At 39.0% G+C, this 20,926-nt stretch overlaps 1 protein-coding gene across 3 annotated transcripts in view; it reads left to right on the plus strand.

Annotated features, from left to right (window-relative positions):
- Positions 1-20,926, plus strand: part of GRHL2 (grainyhead like transcription factor 2) — a 237,252-nt gene that overhangs the window by 176,327 nt on the left and 39,999 nt on the right. For all 3 annotated transcript variants that reach the window (XM_020969479.2, XM_020969495.2, XM_020969486.2), the window contains exon 9: positions 6,607-6,765. In XM_020969479.2, the coding sequence (XP_020825138.2) occupies positions 6,607-6,765 (159 nt within the window). The remainder of the gene's footprint in view (positions 1-6,606; positions 6,766-20,926) is intronic.

The following is a 20,926-nucleotide window of genomic DNA, read 5'->3' on the forward strand; positions in this document are numbered from 1 at the left end:
AAGTCATGGAGAGTTGCTTGGAGCAGTGGTCCCCTGACTTTTTTTTTAATTGTGCACCCCTATCGAAAAAAACATAATCATGTACCTCTAGTATATACCCATTTGCTTATTTACAAATTATATAATGCACTACTGTGAAAATAATTATATTATATAACATACAAAAATGAGAAAATTTAAAAGGATAAGCAAAAGGTGAAACAATCATTGCTTCTAGAGGTAATAGGGGGGCCTTAGAGTTTGTTGAGTAGGGCTGTAATGTACTCAAGCCTGTACTTAGGAAAATTGTGTTGGCAGCTGTGTAGAGAATTGATTGGAGTGGGAGACTTGAGAGATAGCTTAGTAGGGAGCCTGTTGGGGTCCAGCTTAGATGTGATGAGGGGCCTGAACAAGAGTTCTTGGGGCATGAGTGGAGAGTGGAGAGAAAGCACAGATACAAGAGATGCTGAGGTAGAAACAACAAGATTTGGCAATAATCAATCAGTCAATAGACATTTTTTTTAGGCCTGGCCTACTATATTCCAGGCACTGTGCTGAGCACTGGGCAACAGATACATACATATATGTGTGCGTATATATATGAGAAGTAATAATGAGAAGATGAGGATAACACCAAGGTTTTGAACCTGGATTGCTGGATGTGTGGGGGTGCTTTATATAGAAACAGGGGATTTAAGAAGATGGACGTCTTCGGGAAAACCAATGAGATAAGATCTGTGATGCAGATTGGTACCTATCTTAGATACTTATTCCGTGTAACTCACTCTGTCTCGAAAAGGAAAAAGGTTGGGGAGGGGGTCAAGAGGGGGAGTATGGCTCTAACTCAGTAGGCACTGCCCTGAAGCACAGACTCTGCTCTCTGAGGGCATGCTAGGCTACAGCCAAGAAGTGATCTGAGGGACAGGGTATGGGGCACACTGTAGCCAAAGGGCTTTGCCCATAGAGCTGCTGGTACAGGTGCCTTGGTCATGTTTAGGTTATAATTGGTCCTGAGGAGTTGAGAACTGGTGGAGAAGGAGAAAGCGTGAGCATTAGAAGAGCTGCTGGGAAGGGGCAGAATGACAGAGTTTGGGATGCTAGTGGGTAAAGAGAGCGCTAGCTGTGTTGGAAAGGACTCTCTAATTGGTTGATTACACACTCCTGCTGGTCATGCTATATATGGTAGGCGGGTAGGCAATAAGCATTTATTGTTTACTATGTCCCAAGCACTGTGCTAAGCTCTGGGAATACAAATAAAAGCAAAAAGGAAGACAGTCAAGGAGTTTACATTCTAACGGAGGAAGACAACACAAAAAAGGGAGATGAAAAGGTGGGTTGGGAGAAGATACCCATGAGAATACATGGTGGTGACGTCTAGTGAGTTGGAAACACTCATAGAGGGAAATGAAGCAAGGCTGATCTGGACGTGTCTCCAGAATGGAGGCTTCTACAAGGAACTCGTCAAGGGGAAAAGGGCATTGACACGGTGAATGGATGTTCAACGGTCAGAAATACAGTTCTTGGGCAGCTAGGTGGCACAGCCCTGAAGTCAGGAGTGCCTGAGTTCAAATCCGGCCTCAGACCAAACACTTGACATTTACTAGTTGTGTGACCCTGGGCAAGTCACTTAAACCCAATTGCCTTAAAAAAAAAAAAAGACAGTTCTTGTGGTCTTGTAGTGGCCCCCTGCAGTCACTGACCCAGAGGACTGAGAAAAGAGAGTAGCTTTCTTTGTATCCTCAGGGCTTAGTACAATGCCTGGCACACAGCGCTTTACACATGCTTGTTGACTTGACTTGTACAGCATCCCATGGCCCGTTTATGTCATAGGCAGAACTTAAACCCACATCTTCTGAGGCTAGCTCTCTATCCATTAAGTCATGGCTGCCACTCAACATGATAGGATTCTAACTCAGCTTTTGCCTCTGAGACCTCCTGAATTGCTCTTAAGGATTGTTAACCCCAGTTAGAGAAACTCTGGACTAGGTGATTTGCTATAAGACAGGCACTGTCATAACCTGGTTAGCCTGACACCCCTCTTCACCACACATTCTGCCTTTCCCCGTATAAGTCACTGGGTTCAGTGCTGAAGCAATCGGATGGTTGCTTTTCTTTGAAAACAAAATGAAAATACAGGTGGACCCCACTACATGAAGATATTCTCTACATCTGATCTTCTGAACATCTGACCTTAGGTAGAGAGTATATCCTAATACTCAATAAATATTTGTTGATTTACTGATAGGATTCCTGGATTTCTTGATTTATGGAGAATCAAAGTTCTGGTAGGAGAGATCAAGTGTGTTTTACCTGCCTCTGATGTTTTTCTGTTAATCATGATCAAAGGATTTTTCCCAGAGACATGCCCTGGGAGTCCAGCTTGGGGTTCAAGTGGGCATGCCTTTCCACCCCTTAGTTCCCATAATTTTTAAAATTTAAATTTACCTATTTATAATATAGTAAAAGATTGGTGAGTTTTTTCCATAAACACTCCCATTTTGTGAGGTGGAATATAGTTGAGTTTATGTTGTTGTGAGCATAGATCATTTTTTGGTAATTATAGTGTACAATCTCTAGGACCCAAACTCTTCCCAACTTTTGAACTTCCCTTTTATTGCTGAGGCCACTCCCATCTTCTTTGTCACCCAGGTTCTCAACCATCCTTGCGGTAACTCAAGTTCATAACCTCAGTGATAACCTCCCTCCCACTTTCATTTATCTCACAGAGATCTAGTAGACTGCCAAATCTTGTCATTTCTGCATTTACATTGTCTCTCCCATATGTCCCCTTCTCTCAGTTCACACAGCCACCATCTTAAATTATGCACTCATCATCTCTTACCTGGACTTAATAGTCCATTTCCTGTCCCCCAAACTGTATCCAGGTTTATTAAAGATTCCTTTTATAAAAAATCACAGTAATTCAGGCAGGACATGGGCTATTATTAGCAATGGTATACAATGACTTTCAAACTCCTCTCCTCCATGGACTATGAGAAACATAAAATGATTATAAAACCTAGTGAAGAATCTTCATTTTATACGTTAAGCAGGGAAGGGAAAGGAAGAGGAAGGGAGGGGAAAATGGAGTAAGTATTCACATAGATTGTGCTAACTGCTTTACACATATTATCCCATTTGATTTAATTTGGAATAAAGTTGGATATTTTTACATTTAGCACACATTGATAATTTTTCATAAGCCTACTCTAAATTTGAAGAAATGAAATGAAAACTACAGAATTCTTATTAAGAAAAGATCCCCCAAATAAGAAAAAAGAACTGCCACTCTTTTGGGTGAGGTCACCTCAGGGCTGTCATCGAACTCCAGATTGCTTGAAGGACTGTGGTATCTGACAGAATTAATTGGGGGAGGGGGAGCACAGTATGTGGACAAAAGGAAAGAAATAAGGGCAGGTCCTGAAGGGCCCCTGTGTTTTAAGGAGTACAAAAGATACAAATTAATTTTTAAAGTTACCCAATTCTGTCTCCACCAGACTACATCAGTAGTCACACCAGTATATCGGATGTGTGTATGTGTGTATGTGTGGGAGGGTCAGGGAATCTCTTTCTGGTGTCTATTTATTTACGTGTTGTTCCTTAGAATATGAGCCCCTTGAAGGCAGGGACTGTTTTTGCCATTTTTTAAAAATACCTTTTTTTTCTTTTGAAATATCCTCAGTAAAACAACTCTGTGAAGTATGTGGTACAAATATTGTCAATATTTTATACATGAGAAAACTAAGCTTCACAGAGATTAATTTTCTCAAGTATCTGTCGGTGTCAGGACTTGAACCTGGATCTTCTGAGTTGAAGTTTGGCCTTCTTTCTGCTGTATACTTTGCCTTAATGTTACTCTTTCCTCACAGTCTGCTTTTAACATGTCAAAGTTTTCATCTGCAACATTTGTGGGAAGATGCCAAAATTTAGTTTTTATCCATATTTAATCTTTATTTACTAACAGTCATTCATAAGAATACATAACTGGATTTATTTGCCTTAAAATTTCTAAATTAGGGCTATTTGTGGTTTTTTATAACATTAACTATATGTTTTGATAATCTTTTTGTTGTTGAGCTGTTTCAGTTGTGTCTGACTCTTCATGACCCCATTTAAGGTTTTCTTGGCAACACTGGAGTGGTTTGCCATTTCCTTCTCCAGTTCATTTTACAGATGAGAGAACTGAGACAAAGAGGGTTAAGTGACTTGCTCAGGGTCACACAGCTGGTAAGTGTCTGAGTCCAGATTTGAACTCACAAAGATGAGTCTTCCTGATTCCAAGTCCAGTTTTCTATCTACTGTACCACCTAGCTGCACTTGACAACCTTATTTATAGACTATTTCTTTTTTAAAATAAAATTATTGTTTCCTCAGTTACATATAAAGACAATTGTTAACATTCATTTTAAACAAATTTTGAGTCCCAAATTTTCTCTTTCTCTCTTTTACCTCCCCCTTCCCTGAGACAGTAAGCTATTTTACATAGGTTGTATGTGTTCAATCATGCAACACATATTACCAGAATATTTTTCTTTATTTTCAAGTTATGAACTACAACAATATCAATAGTTTATTTTAAGAATTGAAAATGTTTTTTATTATTATTAATAATTATGACAATACATATAGTGCCTTAAGATTTCTCTTCTTACCCTGATTATTTATAACAAAATATGAAATATGGTCTAATCAAGTAAAGCTGAGCTGTCAAGTTAAAGGTTTAAAAATAAATTTATAGAATCAAGATATAGAAAAGATCTTAGAAATCATGTCATCAAATGCTCTCATGTTACAGATCTTAGTTTTAAGGCTGGAAGAGACCTTAAGAGTCTTATAATTGGACTTCCTCATATTACAGATAATGAAACTGATGAGGCTTAGATAAATAAAATAATTCACCCACAAGTCACCTACCCATCAGATGACGGAGATAAGATTTGAACCCAGGTCCTTTGATCTCAAATCCAGTGTTTTTTGCCTCCCCACTAGAGGTTGTTAACCCAGGGTGGTGGTTGTTGTTGATGGTGTGTCTTAACATTTTGATAACTGCATTTCAATACAATTGTTTTTGTTTTTGTTTTTTTGCAATCATAGGTGTCTTTATGCATTTAAAAACCTTATTTTGAAAAGGAATCTATAGGCTACACAAGGAGCAGCTAGATGGCTCAGTGGATAGGGCATTGAGCTTGGAATCAGGAAGACTCATCTTCATAAGTGCAAAACTGGCCTCAGACACTGACTAGCTGTGTGACTCTGGGCAAGTCACTTAACCCTTTTTGCCTCAGTTTCCTCATCTGTAAAATGATCTGGAGAAGGAAATAGTAAACTACCCAGTATCTCTGCCAAGAAAACCCCAAATGGGGTCACAAAAAATCTGAAACAACTGAACAACAAGAGTGAGCTTCACTGACAGAAAAAAAAAGGTCAAAAACAATCCTTGCTCTACCCCAAAATAATATTCTAAGAATATAATTGCTTTACCCAAGATCACACAGCTGGTTATTCAAGGTCACAAAGCTGGGACTGGAATCCATCTGTGAAAGAAAATATAATTTGTGGTGCTTTTTAATAAAACAAATGACTTCTTCCTTGTTTCCTCTCTTCTTCTTCCTCTCTTCTCCCCCCAAAGCCCCATCAGTATGAACTTGATGATACTGTGTAAAGAAGCATTTTAGATTGAATTTTTGTTATTTTGTTGTCAGCTTAAAAACCCAAGATGGGAGAGGTGGGGGAAACCTTGAGAATTTGTTATTTTAGAGCATTAACTTTTTAAATATGATACCTTATCCTATTAAGAGGGACAGCATGCTGGGAAGAACAAAGATTTTGGAGTCAAGAGAGACTTGGGTTCGAATCATGCCTTAGACTGTGGCTACAGACCAGTTGCCACACTATTTTCTTTCTCTTAAGTCACAGCCTCATCTGTAAAATGGAGAAGATAATACTTATAGGATCTGGCTTGTACAGGGTTGTGTTCCTGGCACATAGTAGGTATTTAACAAATGTCAATAAATAAGCTGTATAAATGTCAGCCATTATGATTGTTGTGACCAACTTAAACATTTAGATCAAGTTAAACAGTTAGAATACCAGCATATTCATAGAATCATAGATTTAGAGTGGGAGTTCTTAATCTTTTTAATTGTCTCAGACCCCTTTGGAAGTCTTGTGAAGCCCATGGACCCTTTCTCAGAATAATATTTTTAAATAATTGAGAGGTTAGTAAGAGTAAAGGTGTAGGGTTTTTAAATTCCATTCAAGTTCAGAGACCCCCTAAAATCTATCTATAAACCCCTTGGGGGTGACTCCATGTTAAGAACAGATTTAGAGATAGAAGGAATCTTAGAGGTTAAGTCCAACCCCCTCATTTTGCAGATGAGGAAACTGAGGCACAGAGATATTAAGTGATTTGCCCAGGATCACGCAGCTATTAGTGTCTGAGGTGGAACTTTGAACCCAGGTCCTCCTGACAGTCCTCTATCCGCTATTACATACTGCCTCTCATAGATTTATCTAGCATTTTGAGTTTGAGTTGGATGTGTATGTATTTTTTGTGGTAACTGGTGTGCTCTCATTATGCATTCTCTCTCTCTTCCTCTTTCTCCCTTTCTCTCTCTCCCCCCTCAGATTTTCATCACTGTGAATTGCCTAAGTACAGACTTCTCCTCCCAAAAAGGGGTGAAAGGGCTTCCTCTGATGATTCAGATCGACACGTACAGTTACAACAATCGAAGCAATAAACCCATTCACAGAGCGTACTGCCAGATCAAGGTCTTCTGTGACAAGGTGAGTGGAGGTAACACTCTCACAGGAGAAATCTTTGTATGTAGATATTACTGATGATGGAATTTCTGCTTCCCCTCCCACCTCCTCTGAAGGGTCAATGTCAAAGTAATCTCCCAGACAGTCATCCTGTGAAAAGTCACTGTTTGCTGTTCCCTAGTGCTTTACAAAATGTCAGGACTTGGTAATGAAGACCCTCACCACTCAATGGCTTTCTTGATCAGTCACTTCTGTAGCTCCCGGAATGACTGGCTTGCAACTGATTCAGCCATAGAATCACAGAGTCTAGGAGTTAGAAGGGTCCTCAAAGGCCACCTTGTCTAACCTGTCTGTGCTTGAACAAAAATCCCTCCTGTCTCATATCTCCCGAGTGGTTAGCCAGCTTCTATATTGGGAGAGCTGAGTCCCTCCTAAGGCAGCTCATGCCACTCATGGGTAGCTCTAATTGTTAAGACATTTTCTTCTTATATAAAGCCTAAATTTGCTTCTTTGAAAATTCTACACTTTGACTGACCCTTATGCAGCATAAACCTTAGCTATTCAAGCTCTACTTCTCTGGCCACTCTCTGACTTATCAATGTACTTCCTAAATGTGACACTGAGGACTGAACACACTACTCCAGAGGTGGTCTGCCCAGAGTAGATCACAGTAGTGCTATCATTGGATAGAGTGTTGGAGTCAAGAAAATCTGAGTTCAAATCCAGTCTCAGGCACTTACTAGCTGTGTGATGCTGGGCAAGTCACTTAACCTCTCTTTTCCTCAGTTTACTCATTCTATAAAATGGCAATAACAATAGCACCTACCTCCCAGGGTTGTTGTGAGGGTCAAATGGGATATTATATAAAGCAATTTGCAAACTTTAAAGCACTATAGAAATATTAGTTATAATAATTATTATTGCAGCACAAGATTCTACTGGCTTCTTTGGCTGCCACATCACCCTGTTCCCTCAAACTGATCTTGCAATCCACTTAAAACTTTTCATTTGAATTGCTGTATAGCCTCCCCTCCCCAGTAATATACTTGTAAGCACAGATGTGTCTAGAGCTAGGCCAAGAGTGAAAGCATGAGCAGAGGATGAATACCCTCTCTCTATACACATCTATACTTATGAAGCTGATTTTTTTTGAACCTGTGTCAACTTTAAATTTACTCATATTAAAGTCATCTTATTCAATTAGGCCCAAGTTCCTCATGTTCTGACATCTTTTTGGAAACTTGGTCTATCATACATTGTGCTGGTTACCCTTTCAGCTTTGTGTCATCTGCAAATTCAGTGTGCTTTAGTCAATTAAATCTCCCAAATACCAGCTTGATGATTTTGGAGTAAACGAGTCTTTTCCAATGGGCTCCCACGGTCACACAAAGCAGAACAAGTCTTCTCCCTCTTCCACATAACAGCCCTTTAGATAGCTGAAAAGGTATCCTGACTCCTCTAAGCTTTTTTTTTTCTTTAAATGATAAAACGTCCAAATGCAGCGGGGCTGGAGAGGGAGCACTTCTAGCTGGGGCCAAGGAATGCTGAAATGAGACAGTGATTCTAAATATCCTAGTGTGTTTATGGTCTTCAGGGAGTGTTGTTCTTTAGTCAGGAAAACATGCATTTAAATCCTGCAGCAAACACTAATTAGCCTTATGATCCTGGGCAAGTTTCTTAAGTTTTCAAAGCCTTAATTTTTGTCATCTATTGTTGTTTTTGTTGTTGTTCAGTCATTTCAGTTGTGTCTGACTCTTCACGACCCCATTTGGGGTTTTCTTGGCAAAGATACTGGAGTGTTGTGCTATTTCCTTCTCCAGCTCATTTTGCAGATGAGGAAACTGAGTCAAATAGGGTTAAGTGACTTTTCCAGGGTCACACAGTTCTCATGAGGTCAGATTTGGACTCAGGAAGATGAGTCTTCCTGACTTCAGGTCTGGCACTCTATTCACTGTGTCTCCTAGTTGCCTTCTTGTCTACACGTGGGGATAATAACATTTATAATGCTTACCCAGCAAGGTTGTTGTGAGGGTCAAATGAGATAATACAGGAAACATCATGTATATAGAAGAGTGCTTTATAAATCTTATAATCTGACATAAATGCTAGTTATTGTCACTATTATGTAATTATTGTCATTATTTTATAGACAGTGTGTTGTACCCTGGCAGTATCTTTGGTTTTAAACTCCCTAAATAAAATTTAGATGTCTACATTTCTTCTACAGAGGAGGATATGGTTGTGCCATTAGTAATATTTCTTTAAGAAGATGTCAGTTGCCTTGACAAGGTTAACTCCTCAACGAAGCAAATATCTTTTCCTTAACTCGGGCAGCTTTATTTGACACCAGATTGAGAATATTTGCTTGAATCATGACTGGATCATAAACCTAGGCTATAACCTTGGACTCAGCCCCTAAAACCCAGAGAGTTCAAAGGAGGCAAGAACTGAGAGGAGAAAGGATAGCCAGACAATGACAGGTGGGAGGTAGAAGATGGAAGGTAGGGATGGGGGAGAAGCCAGTGAAACACACATTAACTCAATATTTCTTGGATGGAATCCCCACACTGAAGGGAGCCTGGTAGTGAAGTGCCCTGGAGAGCTAAAGGAGTCTTAGAACAGTGAGAAGTACCTAGAGGGCTTGGCCTGGACCTACAGGAACTCAAAATGGTAGCCGTGGAGAGGCAGGGACAGAGTAATGAAAGAATTCCTGGGCCAGTCCTACTGGACCCAAAACAGATAGTACCTGGGAACATTCATCACTAATAATAATGATTATACTTATATAGTGCTTGCTGTGTGCCAGACACTGTGCTAAGCACTGTACAATTATCTCATTTGTTCCTTGCAACAATCCTGGTAGGTAGGTGTATATTATCCCTATTTTAGAGATGAGGAAACTGAGACAAACAGAAGTTAAGTGACCTGACCAGGGTCACACAGCTAGTAAGTGCCTAAGCCTGTACTTGTGCTCAGGTCTTCCTGACTCCCAGGTATAGCAATCTATTCACTGTGTTACCTAGTGGCCCCTCAGTAATTAGCCAAAGATAGGGTTCTAGATGCTGAGCTAAATTGTTTTTCTTTATCCCTTTTAATTTCCTCAAAGTCTGGCCTTGAATGGGTTGATCTGATCTGAGATAGTTTTGATTATAAGACAACCTCATTGACTCTGATGTGGGTAGTTCAGCAATTTTTAAATGTCCTTATTTCCGATGGTGCAGGAGGCATTGCATTAATTGTACATTTTTATTTGGTCATCAAGGTGATAGAAAACACTGCTTTAAGTGCATTTAAACAATGATTTAACTGGTTAGCCTAGTTCTCAAAATCACTTAATGTCAGAAATATTTAGGGGACATCTAGGAAGACAAAAATCTCACCATCATGGACATTTGAGATTGTTCCCCTAAGAAAAAACCTAGTTTTGGGGAAAGGTTTATTTTCAGTCACGTAAGAATGAGTTGTGAGCATGATTTAAAGAAGGAAATAGGCTGAAGCAGATTCTATTTAGTAATTTTACAGCTACATCAACATCTCACTTACCTGGTGCTCAGAGGTCCAGTAGCTTAAGCATTGGGACTTGTAGATAGAACCTATAGATGGATAGTGAAACCACTGACTGTGGAAAAAGGCCTACCTCTCTAACTCTCCAGCAGCAGCCAATTCCAATTTTAAACCATTCTCAGTGTTGGGACATGTCATTATCAAGTTACTAGACAAGTAAATATGGCGAAACTAGAGCACCTTTAGCCTAGGAGGGTATTCAAAAGGGCCCAGGACCGCTCTACAGGGTGTCACCTACTTGCACACCTAAAGGCAATTAAAATGTTCTCTGGCTATAGAGAGAGGGGTAAGCTTGGCATTCACAGCCAGCTAAAATGATATTTCAAACATCCTGAACTAAAGTGGAGGTGGGGAGAGACAGGGAGCAGAAGGCCTTCATCTTTATACCACAAGACTTTCCATCATGGAGGGTGTATGTGAGTGGAAGCTACCAGGGCTTCCAGTCTACCAACAGGATTTCCCTGTTATTATCTCAAACTTACCCCTCAGAGCCTCTTTCTTCTTTGTCTCACACTACCCTGTTAACATAAATTAACAAGCATTTCTTAACATATCCCTGCCCTGTTAATCATAAGGCATATAGAGGCTCCTTAGTAGGAAATAATCCCTTCTTCATCTCTCTTACCAAGACCATGGCTAGATAAATGTGTGGCTCTTACTAAGAGGATATATGACTTTGACTTTGCTAGAGATATGGAGATGACTAAGAAGAGAATAAGCACCTACTATGTGCCAGGCCTTGTACTAAGAGCTTAAGAGCTTTACAATTTATTATCTCACTGAATCCTCATATCAACCCTGTGAGATTAGTGCTGTTATTTTCCCCATTTCCCCATTGAGGAAACTGAGGCAAACAGAGGTTAAATGACTCGTCTAGAGTCAAACAACTGGTAAACGTCTGAGGCCACATTTGAACTCAGGTCTGCCAGATTTCAGGCCCCGCACTCTATCTATGATGTCTCAAAATAAAAACATCCCCTTATTTCTGACTCAATATTAATTGAAAAAAGCAAAAATTTTTATGAGTCAGTCAATGCACTTGGCTAAGACAGGTATATTTTTTGAAAAGTGGCCTTATTTTCTCAGAGAATCATAGGATTTGAAAGCTGCAAGTGACTGTAGATATCATCAGCTAGTCTAACTCCCTTATTTTTACAAATGTGGAAATTGTGGCTTATTGTGGGCATAGCGCTTGGTTGAGGTAAGTAGCAGTAACTAAGTGTGATGTGGTGCATAGAGTATAACATTTGGAAGTATAAAGACCTGGAGCTGGATTCAAATCTCCCCTCTAACACATATTAGCTATGTGATCCTAGATGTTAATTCGAACCCCAATCTTCCCACTCCAGAATCACTACTCTTTCTTTGGAAAAGACCATGCTGCCTTTCCAAACAATCAAGTCAGATAAACGATATACAAGCAGATGGCTAGATGGGATAAATATGCTAAGCATCTGCAAACTTTAAAGTGCTGTCTAAATGTCAAACTATTATTATTAACCCATGGAAAAACAACCATAAACCCAGAATCTTCAGATCAATTTGGTGACTTTTTTAGAAAACTCAACTTGTGAGCAGCTAATTTTCTGAACAGTTTCATTAGCAGTATAAAAGGTCCATGGTGCTTGTGAATCAAGTACTCTTAGGTTTATATACATCAATCACAAGCATTAATGAAGTAATTCAGCACTAAAACGACAATGAAACAGCCCCCTTTAGGGGATTTACATTTGATGGGGAGCAACCATATGTGTACATATATACAAAATAGAGTGTCATTGATGGTGAAAAGCTGCTGAAGGGACCAGGAAAGTCCTTAGGCAGAGGGGAGCCCTTATTCTGAGCTTTGAAGGAAAACAGTCGAAGAGATAGAGGTAAAAAGGGATTTTATTCCAGGTGTGGAGAGTAGTTTGCACAAAGGAATAGGGATGGGAAGCAGTATTACATGGATGACGAGCATCAAGAAAGTCAGTTTGGCTAGATTATGGAGTTCAGGAAAGGGAGTACTGTATAAAAAGGCTGGAAAGGTAAGTTGGAGTCAGTGTGGGAAGGACCTTAAATGCCAAATAGATGAGTTACCATGTCCTAGAGATAATAGGGATCATTAGAATTTAAGTTTAGACTCTTACATATGCTATTCCTTGAAGATCTGATACAATTTAAGAAAAAATTTTGTGATTAGAAAATATAATTACAGCTCATTTAAAGACATTTTATGTTAATTGGTTCCTTATAGAATACAGAACAATGTCTGGATAGACAGATAAATTATCTTTGTATGGGTTCCATCATGTTTTATACTTATGATAGAAGAATATTTTAGATTCACAGTCTTAACAAAGCATAACAAAACTCTCCTATCAGTAATGTGTTGAAACCTTACTCTTAAGGGAGCAGAATTTGTGTCTGGTCCCATTTTCAACAGCTTCCTGCCTCTCAGTGTTGCCTTATTGATTTAGGGCCAGGGGTGGGGAGCCTGTGGCCTTGAGGCCACATGTGGCCCTCTAGGTCCTCAAGCCCTTTGACTGAACCCAACTTCATGGAACAAATTCCTTTGATAAAAGTATTTGTTCTGTAAAACTTGGACTCAGTCAAAAGGCTGCACCCAAGGACCTAGAAGCTACACGTGGCCTTGAGGTCACAGGTTCCCCCCCCCCCGCCGATTTTTAGGCTATTCACTAGGTGTTATAGCCAGTAGGAGATGCTAATGCAGGAAGAAGAAAGTTGATCTCTCAGACATCCATCACACAGTCCTTTAAATTTCCTTTTCACCTTAAAGATGTATGCAGATTCAGATATTGTTTGTGCATAGAATTCTGTTAGAAGTCAAATAGCAAAGGTAACTTGCAGAAAATCAAGGCTAGTCTTACTTTTGCAAAGGATCCTTCGGATAATCACAACAAAGAATTTGTTCGTTTAAAGAAGGGCCTCCTCAAAATAGATTCATGTCTGTTTTTTGAAATGGTGAAGGACTCTCTTCCACACCTCATGAACAAAGTCTATAAATGAGGTCCTGGCACTAGGAGAAGCTGACAGGGAGGTTGTCATGGCATCAATGACCCAGAAGTCATGGTGTAGGCCTTCAGACACAGATCATAAAGAAGACTTTGTTCAGGGAAGAAAAACCCCTTGCCAAAGGGCTTCAAGAGCATTTGGTTCCATAGTTAAATGTGCAGAATGAGGACCGTGTTCCTAAATGCACACCCTTCATTCACGTGGATAAGAAAGAGAAGGGTAAAAAAATAAGCTATCAGGTTTTTTTTTCCTTTTCACAAACCTTACATTTTAAATTGTATTTTTATTCTGAATTTAATGAACATGCAAAATTATGCAAAGTCAAGCAGAAAAGGATTAAGAGGATTATAAGTAAAAATGAAAATCTTTTATGTACAGTTTGCTTTATTAAAAAATGCAATAAATGTAGGGTTACTTTCAAAGCTGTCTCCTTTATTTGTGTTTCTTTCTGAACTTCAGTTCTGTGCATTAAAAATGTGTCAATTATCCTCTTGTATGCATTTATATTCAACAGAAGGCAATAATCCTGTTGGATTTTTTTTTTCAAGAAAGAGAATTCCAGGTTCTCTCTGTCCATCAGTGCCCATTTAGTGTGCATCACACTTCAACATTGTCTGAAGCTATACCTAAAGGAAAGTGAATTGCTGATGCTCCTAAGGATTCCCTTAAGTTATAAGTAAAGGTTAAGTTGTTAAGAGAAGAAACTTTTTTAAAAGTTTCTTTTTTAAAAACATATTTTAGATGGATTTCCACAAATGGCTTAAACTAAGAGGTCTCAACATTGAACAAGATAACTTTCAAACATCTGGAAGTTACCATCTCATTTGCCACATTCCTAGACTAGTTTGGATATTTTAGGTATCACTTCATGTAACCTAAATTTACATAGTGCTTTATATTTCCAAAAAGCTTTTAAATGCTCCAGTGGAAAATAGACTGGCCAAGGGTCTCAGCTCCCCTTTTAAATCACTAACACACACAATCACAGGATCCCAAAACTGGAATCAATCAGTTAAAATGGGTAATTATGGTTCTGATTTAAAGTTATTTTATGCTTTTTATTTGCCAGATATTTTGCAGTTAAAAAGGGGAGAAAGAAAATAATATTACTTAGCGGTGGTAAAAATCAGTATTGTTCCATGGATGGGCTCTATGGAGAAATGGTTTCATCAAAGTATCCTAAGAGTAATAACATAGGACATGACAACTTGCAAGTGCCCTTGGGCAGTTTGAAGAATGTAGAAATTTAAGGACGATTGGTATAAAGCACGCTCTCATGTGTGTGTTTGTAAGCTTGCATATATTTATCTATTTAATTATATATCTATCCATATATCTGAGAGACAATGTAGTATAGTGGAGAGAGGTCCAGCCTTGGAGTCAGGAAGACCTAAGACCCCTGACAGATACTAGCTGTGTTTCCATGGATAAGTTCCTTATCCTCTCCAGTACCCCCTAGGCAACTCCCTTAGCCTTTAAATTACCAATGAGTAATGCCAATTTGAATTGGTGAAGGGGGTTTCCATAAAGAGTTAACAGGACCCAATGGAATGCCAAGTTGTACTGAAAAGAAACCCATCACCCAAATAGATGTACCTACACACACACACACACACACACACACACACACACACACACACGCACACAGAGTCAGATTTCATTTGTTAGAGAGAACCCTTTTTGGAATCTCTTTTCACCAATGTAGATCAGTAATTCCTTTGTGACTTACAAAATTACCTGGAACACTAAGAGCTTAAATCACATGCCCACAGTCAAATAGCTGCTATAGTACATGCCAGAGGCAGGATTCTTAGATTGGCCTTCTATTCACTATTGCCTCTTGCTTCATATATATTCAGGGGTTGTGTGTGTGTGTGTGTGTGTGTGTGTGTGTGTGTGTGTGTGTGTGTGTGTGTGTGTGTGTTTACAAATATACTCAGTGAAATAATCAGCAAAGCTACTTTTATAACTACCCTGTGACTAGACCAGATGTGGAGTGTAAGAGCTAGATCAGAGTTGCTTCTGGATTATTTGTTTTTCCTTCTATTTTAGCATGGGAAAAGATTACATGTGTGAGAGCAGTACAGGATCTATGTTACCTTTTCTTTGTTTCCCTGTTGTGGAACACACTGCCTTGTACATAGTAAGTGCTTACAATTGATAGATTATACTTGGTGGATGAACTGGGTCCCATTCAAAGTACTGCAATAGCAGCAGGAGCCCATACCCAAATTGTGTTCTCTTTTTCTACAAGCCTGTATAGGTGCATATTGTCCTTTTACTAATTAAGGAGTTAACCTGGAATGGACAGTAGTATAAAATTTTGCCAGCAGGTGGCACTATGCTGAAGCCACTAGCCAAATAGTTTCGTTCTCTCTTCAGTAAGTCAGGTCAGTAGGACCTGCTGTGCTCCAGTAACTGTGTTAAGTGATTGGGGGAGGGGGGGGCAGTGGTTGAGGGTGGAGTGAGAGGATGAGAAGGAGTGAAGAGTCTAGGATGACCCTTAAATTTTGAATCTATGTGACTGTTAGGACAGTAGTAACCACAACAGTCATAGGGAAGTTAGGAAGAGGCAAGAATTGGGGGGTGGGGGGGAGAATGAAGTCTGTTTTAGATATGTTGAGTTTAGTATTATCTAAAGGACATCCAGTTTGAGGTGTCCAATATACAGTTGGAGATGCAAAACTGGAGGTCAGGAGAGAGGTTAGGGCTGGAAAAATAGATCTGAAAATCATTTGTGTAGAGATGATAATTGAATCCTTGGGAGCTGATGAAATTACCAAGTGAAATGTTATAATGGAAGAAGAGAAAATGGGCCAGGGCAGACACCTATTTTTAGTAGGAGTGACATGGACAAAAATCCAGCAAGGGAGTCTGAGAGTGAGGAGTGAGACAAGTAGGAGGTGTACCAGGAAAGAGTAACAGCACCAAAACTTAGGGAGAAGAAAACATCATGGAGAAGTGGGTACTCAATAGCGTGGGTGGCTGCAGAGAGGTCAAGGAGGAGAGTGGAGAAAAAGCTATTAGATTTGACAGCTTGGAGATCACTGGTAACTTTGGAAAGAGCAGTTTCAGAGGAACTGATAAGGTTGGAAAAAGACTATAAAGAACTGAAAAAAGAATGAGAAGAAAGAAAGTGAAGGCGTCTGTTACAGATGGTCTTCTCAGGGAGTTTAGCCACAACAGGGAGAAGATATGTGGGATGAGAGTTAGTGGGGATGGATGGATCAAGAAGATTTTTTGAGGATAAAGAAGGTGTGGGTGTGTTTGTAGACAGTAAGGAAGATACCAGTAGATAGGGAGAGTTTAAAGATAATCCCCACTGCTTACCAGCATATGTTCAGTGAACAAATAATTAGCATACATCTCCCTCATAGTAGCAGGTGCTGGTCCTGATTCAACATTGATTTTATGGGTTTATAAAGGAAATACTGCTCCAAATTATTTGGAAATTATAGGAAAATCTCTGATTGGCTCTGCCCCTGCCCTGTGCCAGGGAAATGGCTTTCAGTTGGACTGACTCTTTATCTTTACACAAACAATCCACATGGTCAACATAGTTAAAACACTGTCTCTGTTTCTGCTTGATGGTCTGTCTGTCTGATCATCACAGCATCTTGGTCTTATCTCCATCCCAAGTTTTCCGCCTCAGCCATCACAGCTTTCTAGGATCTGTCCTATCTCAGGCAACAGTGTCTCAGTGGCAATGGGGGCATTAGCAGCACCGGCAAGCAGTCAGCTTTGGTCTTTATTCCTGCTGCTTAGCTTGTGGCCACATAGGGGGAAAGAGTTGAATGGAAATCTCTTTCAATGGCATGGGAAGAGGAAGCAAAGAAACTTTTGTCTTCACATTGCTCCCTCCACTCCCAGATGTAACAGTAATCGATTTCCTCTTGTCAGGGAATTCCATGGGTACCTCATCCCTGACTGAGAGGAATAATCATGATAGAATCACAACTATACATCCTTGCCTCAGAGAACTTTGTTTTTTTAAATAATATTTTATTCCCCCAATTACATGTAAAAACTTTTTTAGTATTCATTTTATTAAAAGTTTTGAGTTCCAAATTCTATCCCTTCTCCCTCTCTTCCCCTTTCCCTGAGATGATAAGCAATCTGATATAGGTTATACACGTGCAATCATGTAAAACGTATTTCTATATTAGTCATTTTGTATAAGAAAACTAGAACCAAAAATTAAAAGGGGAAAGAAAAAAGAAAGTGAAAAATAATATGCTTTGGTCTGTATTTAGACACCACCCATTCTTTCTCTGGAGGTGAAATGCATTTTTCATCATGAGTCTTTTGGGATTGTCTTGGATCATTGTATTGCTAAGAATAGCTAAGTCATTAACTATTATTGTGTACAATGTTCTCCTGGTTCTGCTTGCTTCACTCTGCATCAGTTCATATTAGTCTTTCCAGGTTTTTTTGAAAACCATCCCATCAGAGAACTTTCACACAGAAATGGTGATTTAACTATGCAAATCATTGTCTTTTCACTCACTTAGACATTTTAAGAGGGAAAACCACAGAAAAGTAAGAGAGAACACCCCTAGAAGAAGTAGGAAAGAACTCATATACCCAAAATTGATATTATATAGGGCACCAAGTCCCCAAAATGTAGTAAAAACTTTTTCCTTTTCTTCCTCTATCATGAGCAATAGCATGGAACTATAGGTAGCCATCATAACTTTGAAACCCAAGAAGAAAGAGAGATCCTGAAAAAACTCAAGAAAAAAAAAAGGCTAATGGTCTTTTTGACTTGCTTGTTATATGGGAAAATACATTCAGAGTTTCAACCTGGGAGGTCAAAACACATCTTCCTCCATTGCCATGGAATAAGGGGTCTTCCCCAGCTCCAAGTCAATTAAGACCTTTGTAGCTATTTCTTTACACTGCTGAGGAGGCAGTGGGCTTTTGCCATAATGTTGTTGTTTGAGTGTCTCTTTAAGCTCAAAAATCTAAAAAAAGAAAATCCATTTATAGTCATTTGCAGCAGCAGCAAAGTCAGAGTGCTTTTTTTTTCTATTTTAAAGCAGCTGGTTTTCTACTTTCTGTAGTATCAGACAAATTCAATTTTCCCCCTGCTTTCAGAACTTCATTTTTACTTCTTATTAACAAGCAGATGCCCATAATGAGACTCTTGCATACTGCGCTGCTTTTAAATCTTATGCATTTGAAGCTGTTAGTTAAAGCAAACAAATATGTCTTCAGAATTAAAACAACAGCTTATTTGAATCAATTTCCTAGTCATCCAAGGATAAGAGATATGTTATTACAGCAACCAGCAGGTATATACTGTATAAAAGTTGAGAAATTTTCTGAAAATAAACCTAGGCAAACACAATACTCATTTAACAAGCAAGGAAGAAAGCTCTCACTTCTCAAGAGGTGAAAAAAGGAATCATAGCATAAAGCATTCTCACCTTCCAGAGTGAACACTGGAGTGGGAGAGTTATTTTCAGATAAATGTATTTGGTATTTATAGCAAATTGTACTCACATGAAAGAGATATGTACTTCTGCTCTTTAAGGACAATTGAAAAAGAAAATCTTTTAAAGGAACTTCATCTCACAATTTGGTTTTATACACTTTGTGATCCTATAAAGAAAGAGAATGTTTGAAGTGACCCAATCCAATGGCCTTTGCATTATCTTGTCCAAAATTCACCATCTTTCTTTTGAGTCAGTTAGAAGTCAGAAGATTATAACTGAGCAGAAAAGGGAACTAAAGTGAAATCTATCACTAAGGATGTTTGGTTAATATCAGGGTTGGTTGCTCAGATTAATTAATATCCAGTAGTAGTGGTGGGTGGGAAATGGAGAATTATCTTTTTATCTATCTATGTATCTATCTATCACCTATCTATCTACCTATCTATCTACATATGTGTGTATGTATAAGACAAATATTCAATCTCCTTTGCTCTAGGCAGGGAATTTCATTTTTAAAGAGATTTCTGGAGTTTTGCTTTTATTTTGGAGAGGGGTAAGGGTTAAAGGTGTTGAATGAATGGGTCCTTCAACAACTCCCTCATCTACACAACTATTCCACTTCAGACTCTCATCTAGACTATTTCAAAAACCTGCTATATATAGACTTCCCGCAAACAGCCTCTCCTCTCGCTAATTCAGCCTCCACATGGCTGCCAGACTGATTATTGAAGCACAAATCTCACTACATCAGTCCTTCACTCAAGAAACTTCAGTGACTTCCTGTTGCTGCTAGAAATAAAGAAACCTCTCTGCCATTTAAAATCCTTCACGCTATAACTCCAACCTATGTTTCTAGACTAATTTTATTTCATCTCCCCTCATACACTTAGTTTTCCAACCACATTGACCTATTTGTGTTCTCTCCCACCTCCATTCCTTGGCACGGGCTATTCTGATGCCTGAAATGTGCTTTGTCTTCCTGGCCTTGTCTTGCAATCCCTGCCCCTTCAAGGCTCAGCTCCAGTTCTGCCTCCTGTCAATGTTCAGTCCGTTCAGCCATGTCCAACTCTTCATGACCTCATTTGGGGGTTTCTTGGCAAAGATGCTGGTTTACTATTTCCTTCTCCAGCTCATTTTACTGATGAGGAAACTGAGGCGAACAGAGTTAAGTGACTTGGCCATGGTGTTTGAGGCCAGATTTGAACTCATGAAGATGGGTCTTCCTGATTCTAAGCCCAATGCTCTGTCCACTGCACCACCAAGCTGCCCCCCAGAGACCTTTTCTGATTTCCCTAGTTGTTCCTGCTCCCATTTTTCTCCATCAAAGTACTTCGTATTGATTTTATATGTGTTTATCTGTATATATGTTGTTTCTTCCCTTCTCCCTTGAGGACAAGGACTTTAATTTTTGTTTTTGAATCTACAGTACTTAGCTCAGTGATTGGTAGGGAGTAAGTACTTGATAAATACTTTTTGAATTGAATTGAATTGAAGTTAGTAAAAGAAAAAAAAAGGATTTAACCCGTACCATTTACACATAAATTACCAAGCCAGATAAATTTCAAACTTAATTTCTTCAGTTACAATGCAGAACAGGACTTTGCTCACAAATAAAAATGTTCTCATTTATCTCTTTTATTGTCCAGGTTGTTATTTAGGCTAATAGATGAATAAAGATGCAGAATTAGATAGAAGATGAGAGTTGCATTGCAGAGAACCATCAAACACTTTTCGGCAGAGGCATTTTCCCATAGATGGAGCAAATAAGTAACCTTGATTTTTTTCTGGAGACCATTGCTTATGTTCCAAATGTAGTTGAATATATTAATATTTATGCACTTAACAACTGGGTTTTTCTTTTTCTTTTAATTCTCTAGCTGCCTAGTCTCTTAGGAAAACTCTGAAAGAGTAGAGATGATTAAATTTTTTTTGTTGCTAATTTCAGCATAGAAGCGGTGGAAACTATTTTTCCGGAATACACATCTAAGCAGATACTGCTTTCTCTCTTATGTCTATATATGAATTTCCAAGGTCTTTCAAGCGTCAATGGTGTTTATATTTTCAAGGACTTTACTGACATTTATTGTAGACAACAGATCCCTCTGACCATAAAAAGTAATTGTGTGTGGGGCAGCTAGGTGGTGCAATGGATAGAACACTGGCCCTGG

Source organism: Phascolarctos cinereus, unplaced genomic scaffold (genome assembly GCF_003287225.1).
Source record: "Phascolarctos cinereus isolate Bilbo 61053 unplaced genomic scaffold, phaCin_HiC Scaffold_4;HRSCAF=312, whole genome shotgun sequence".
NCBI lineage: Eukaryota > Metazoa > Chordata > Mammalia > Diprotodontia > Phascolarctidae > Phascolarctos > Phascolarctos cinereus.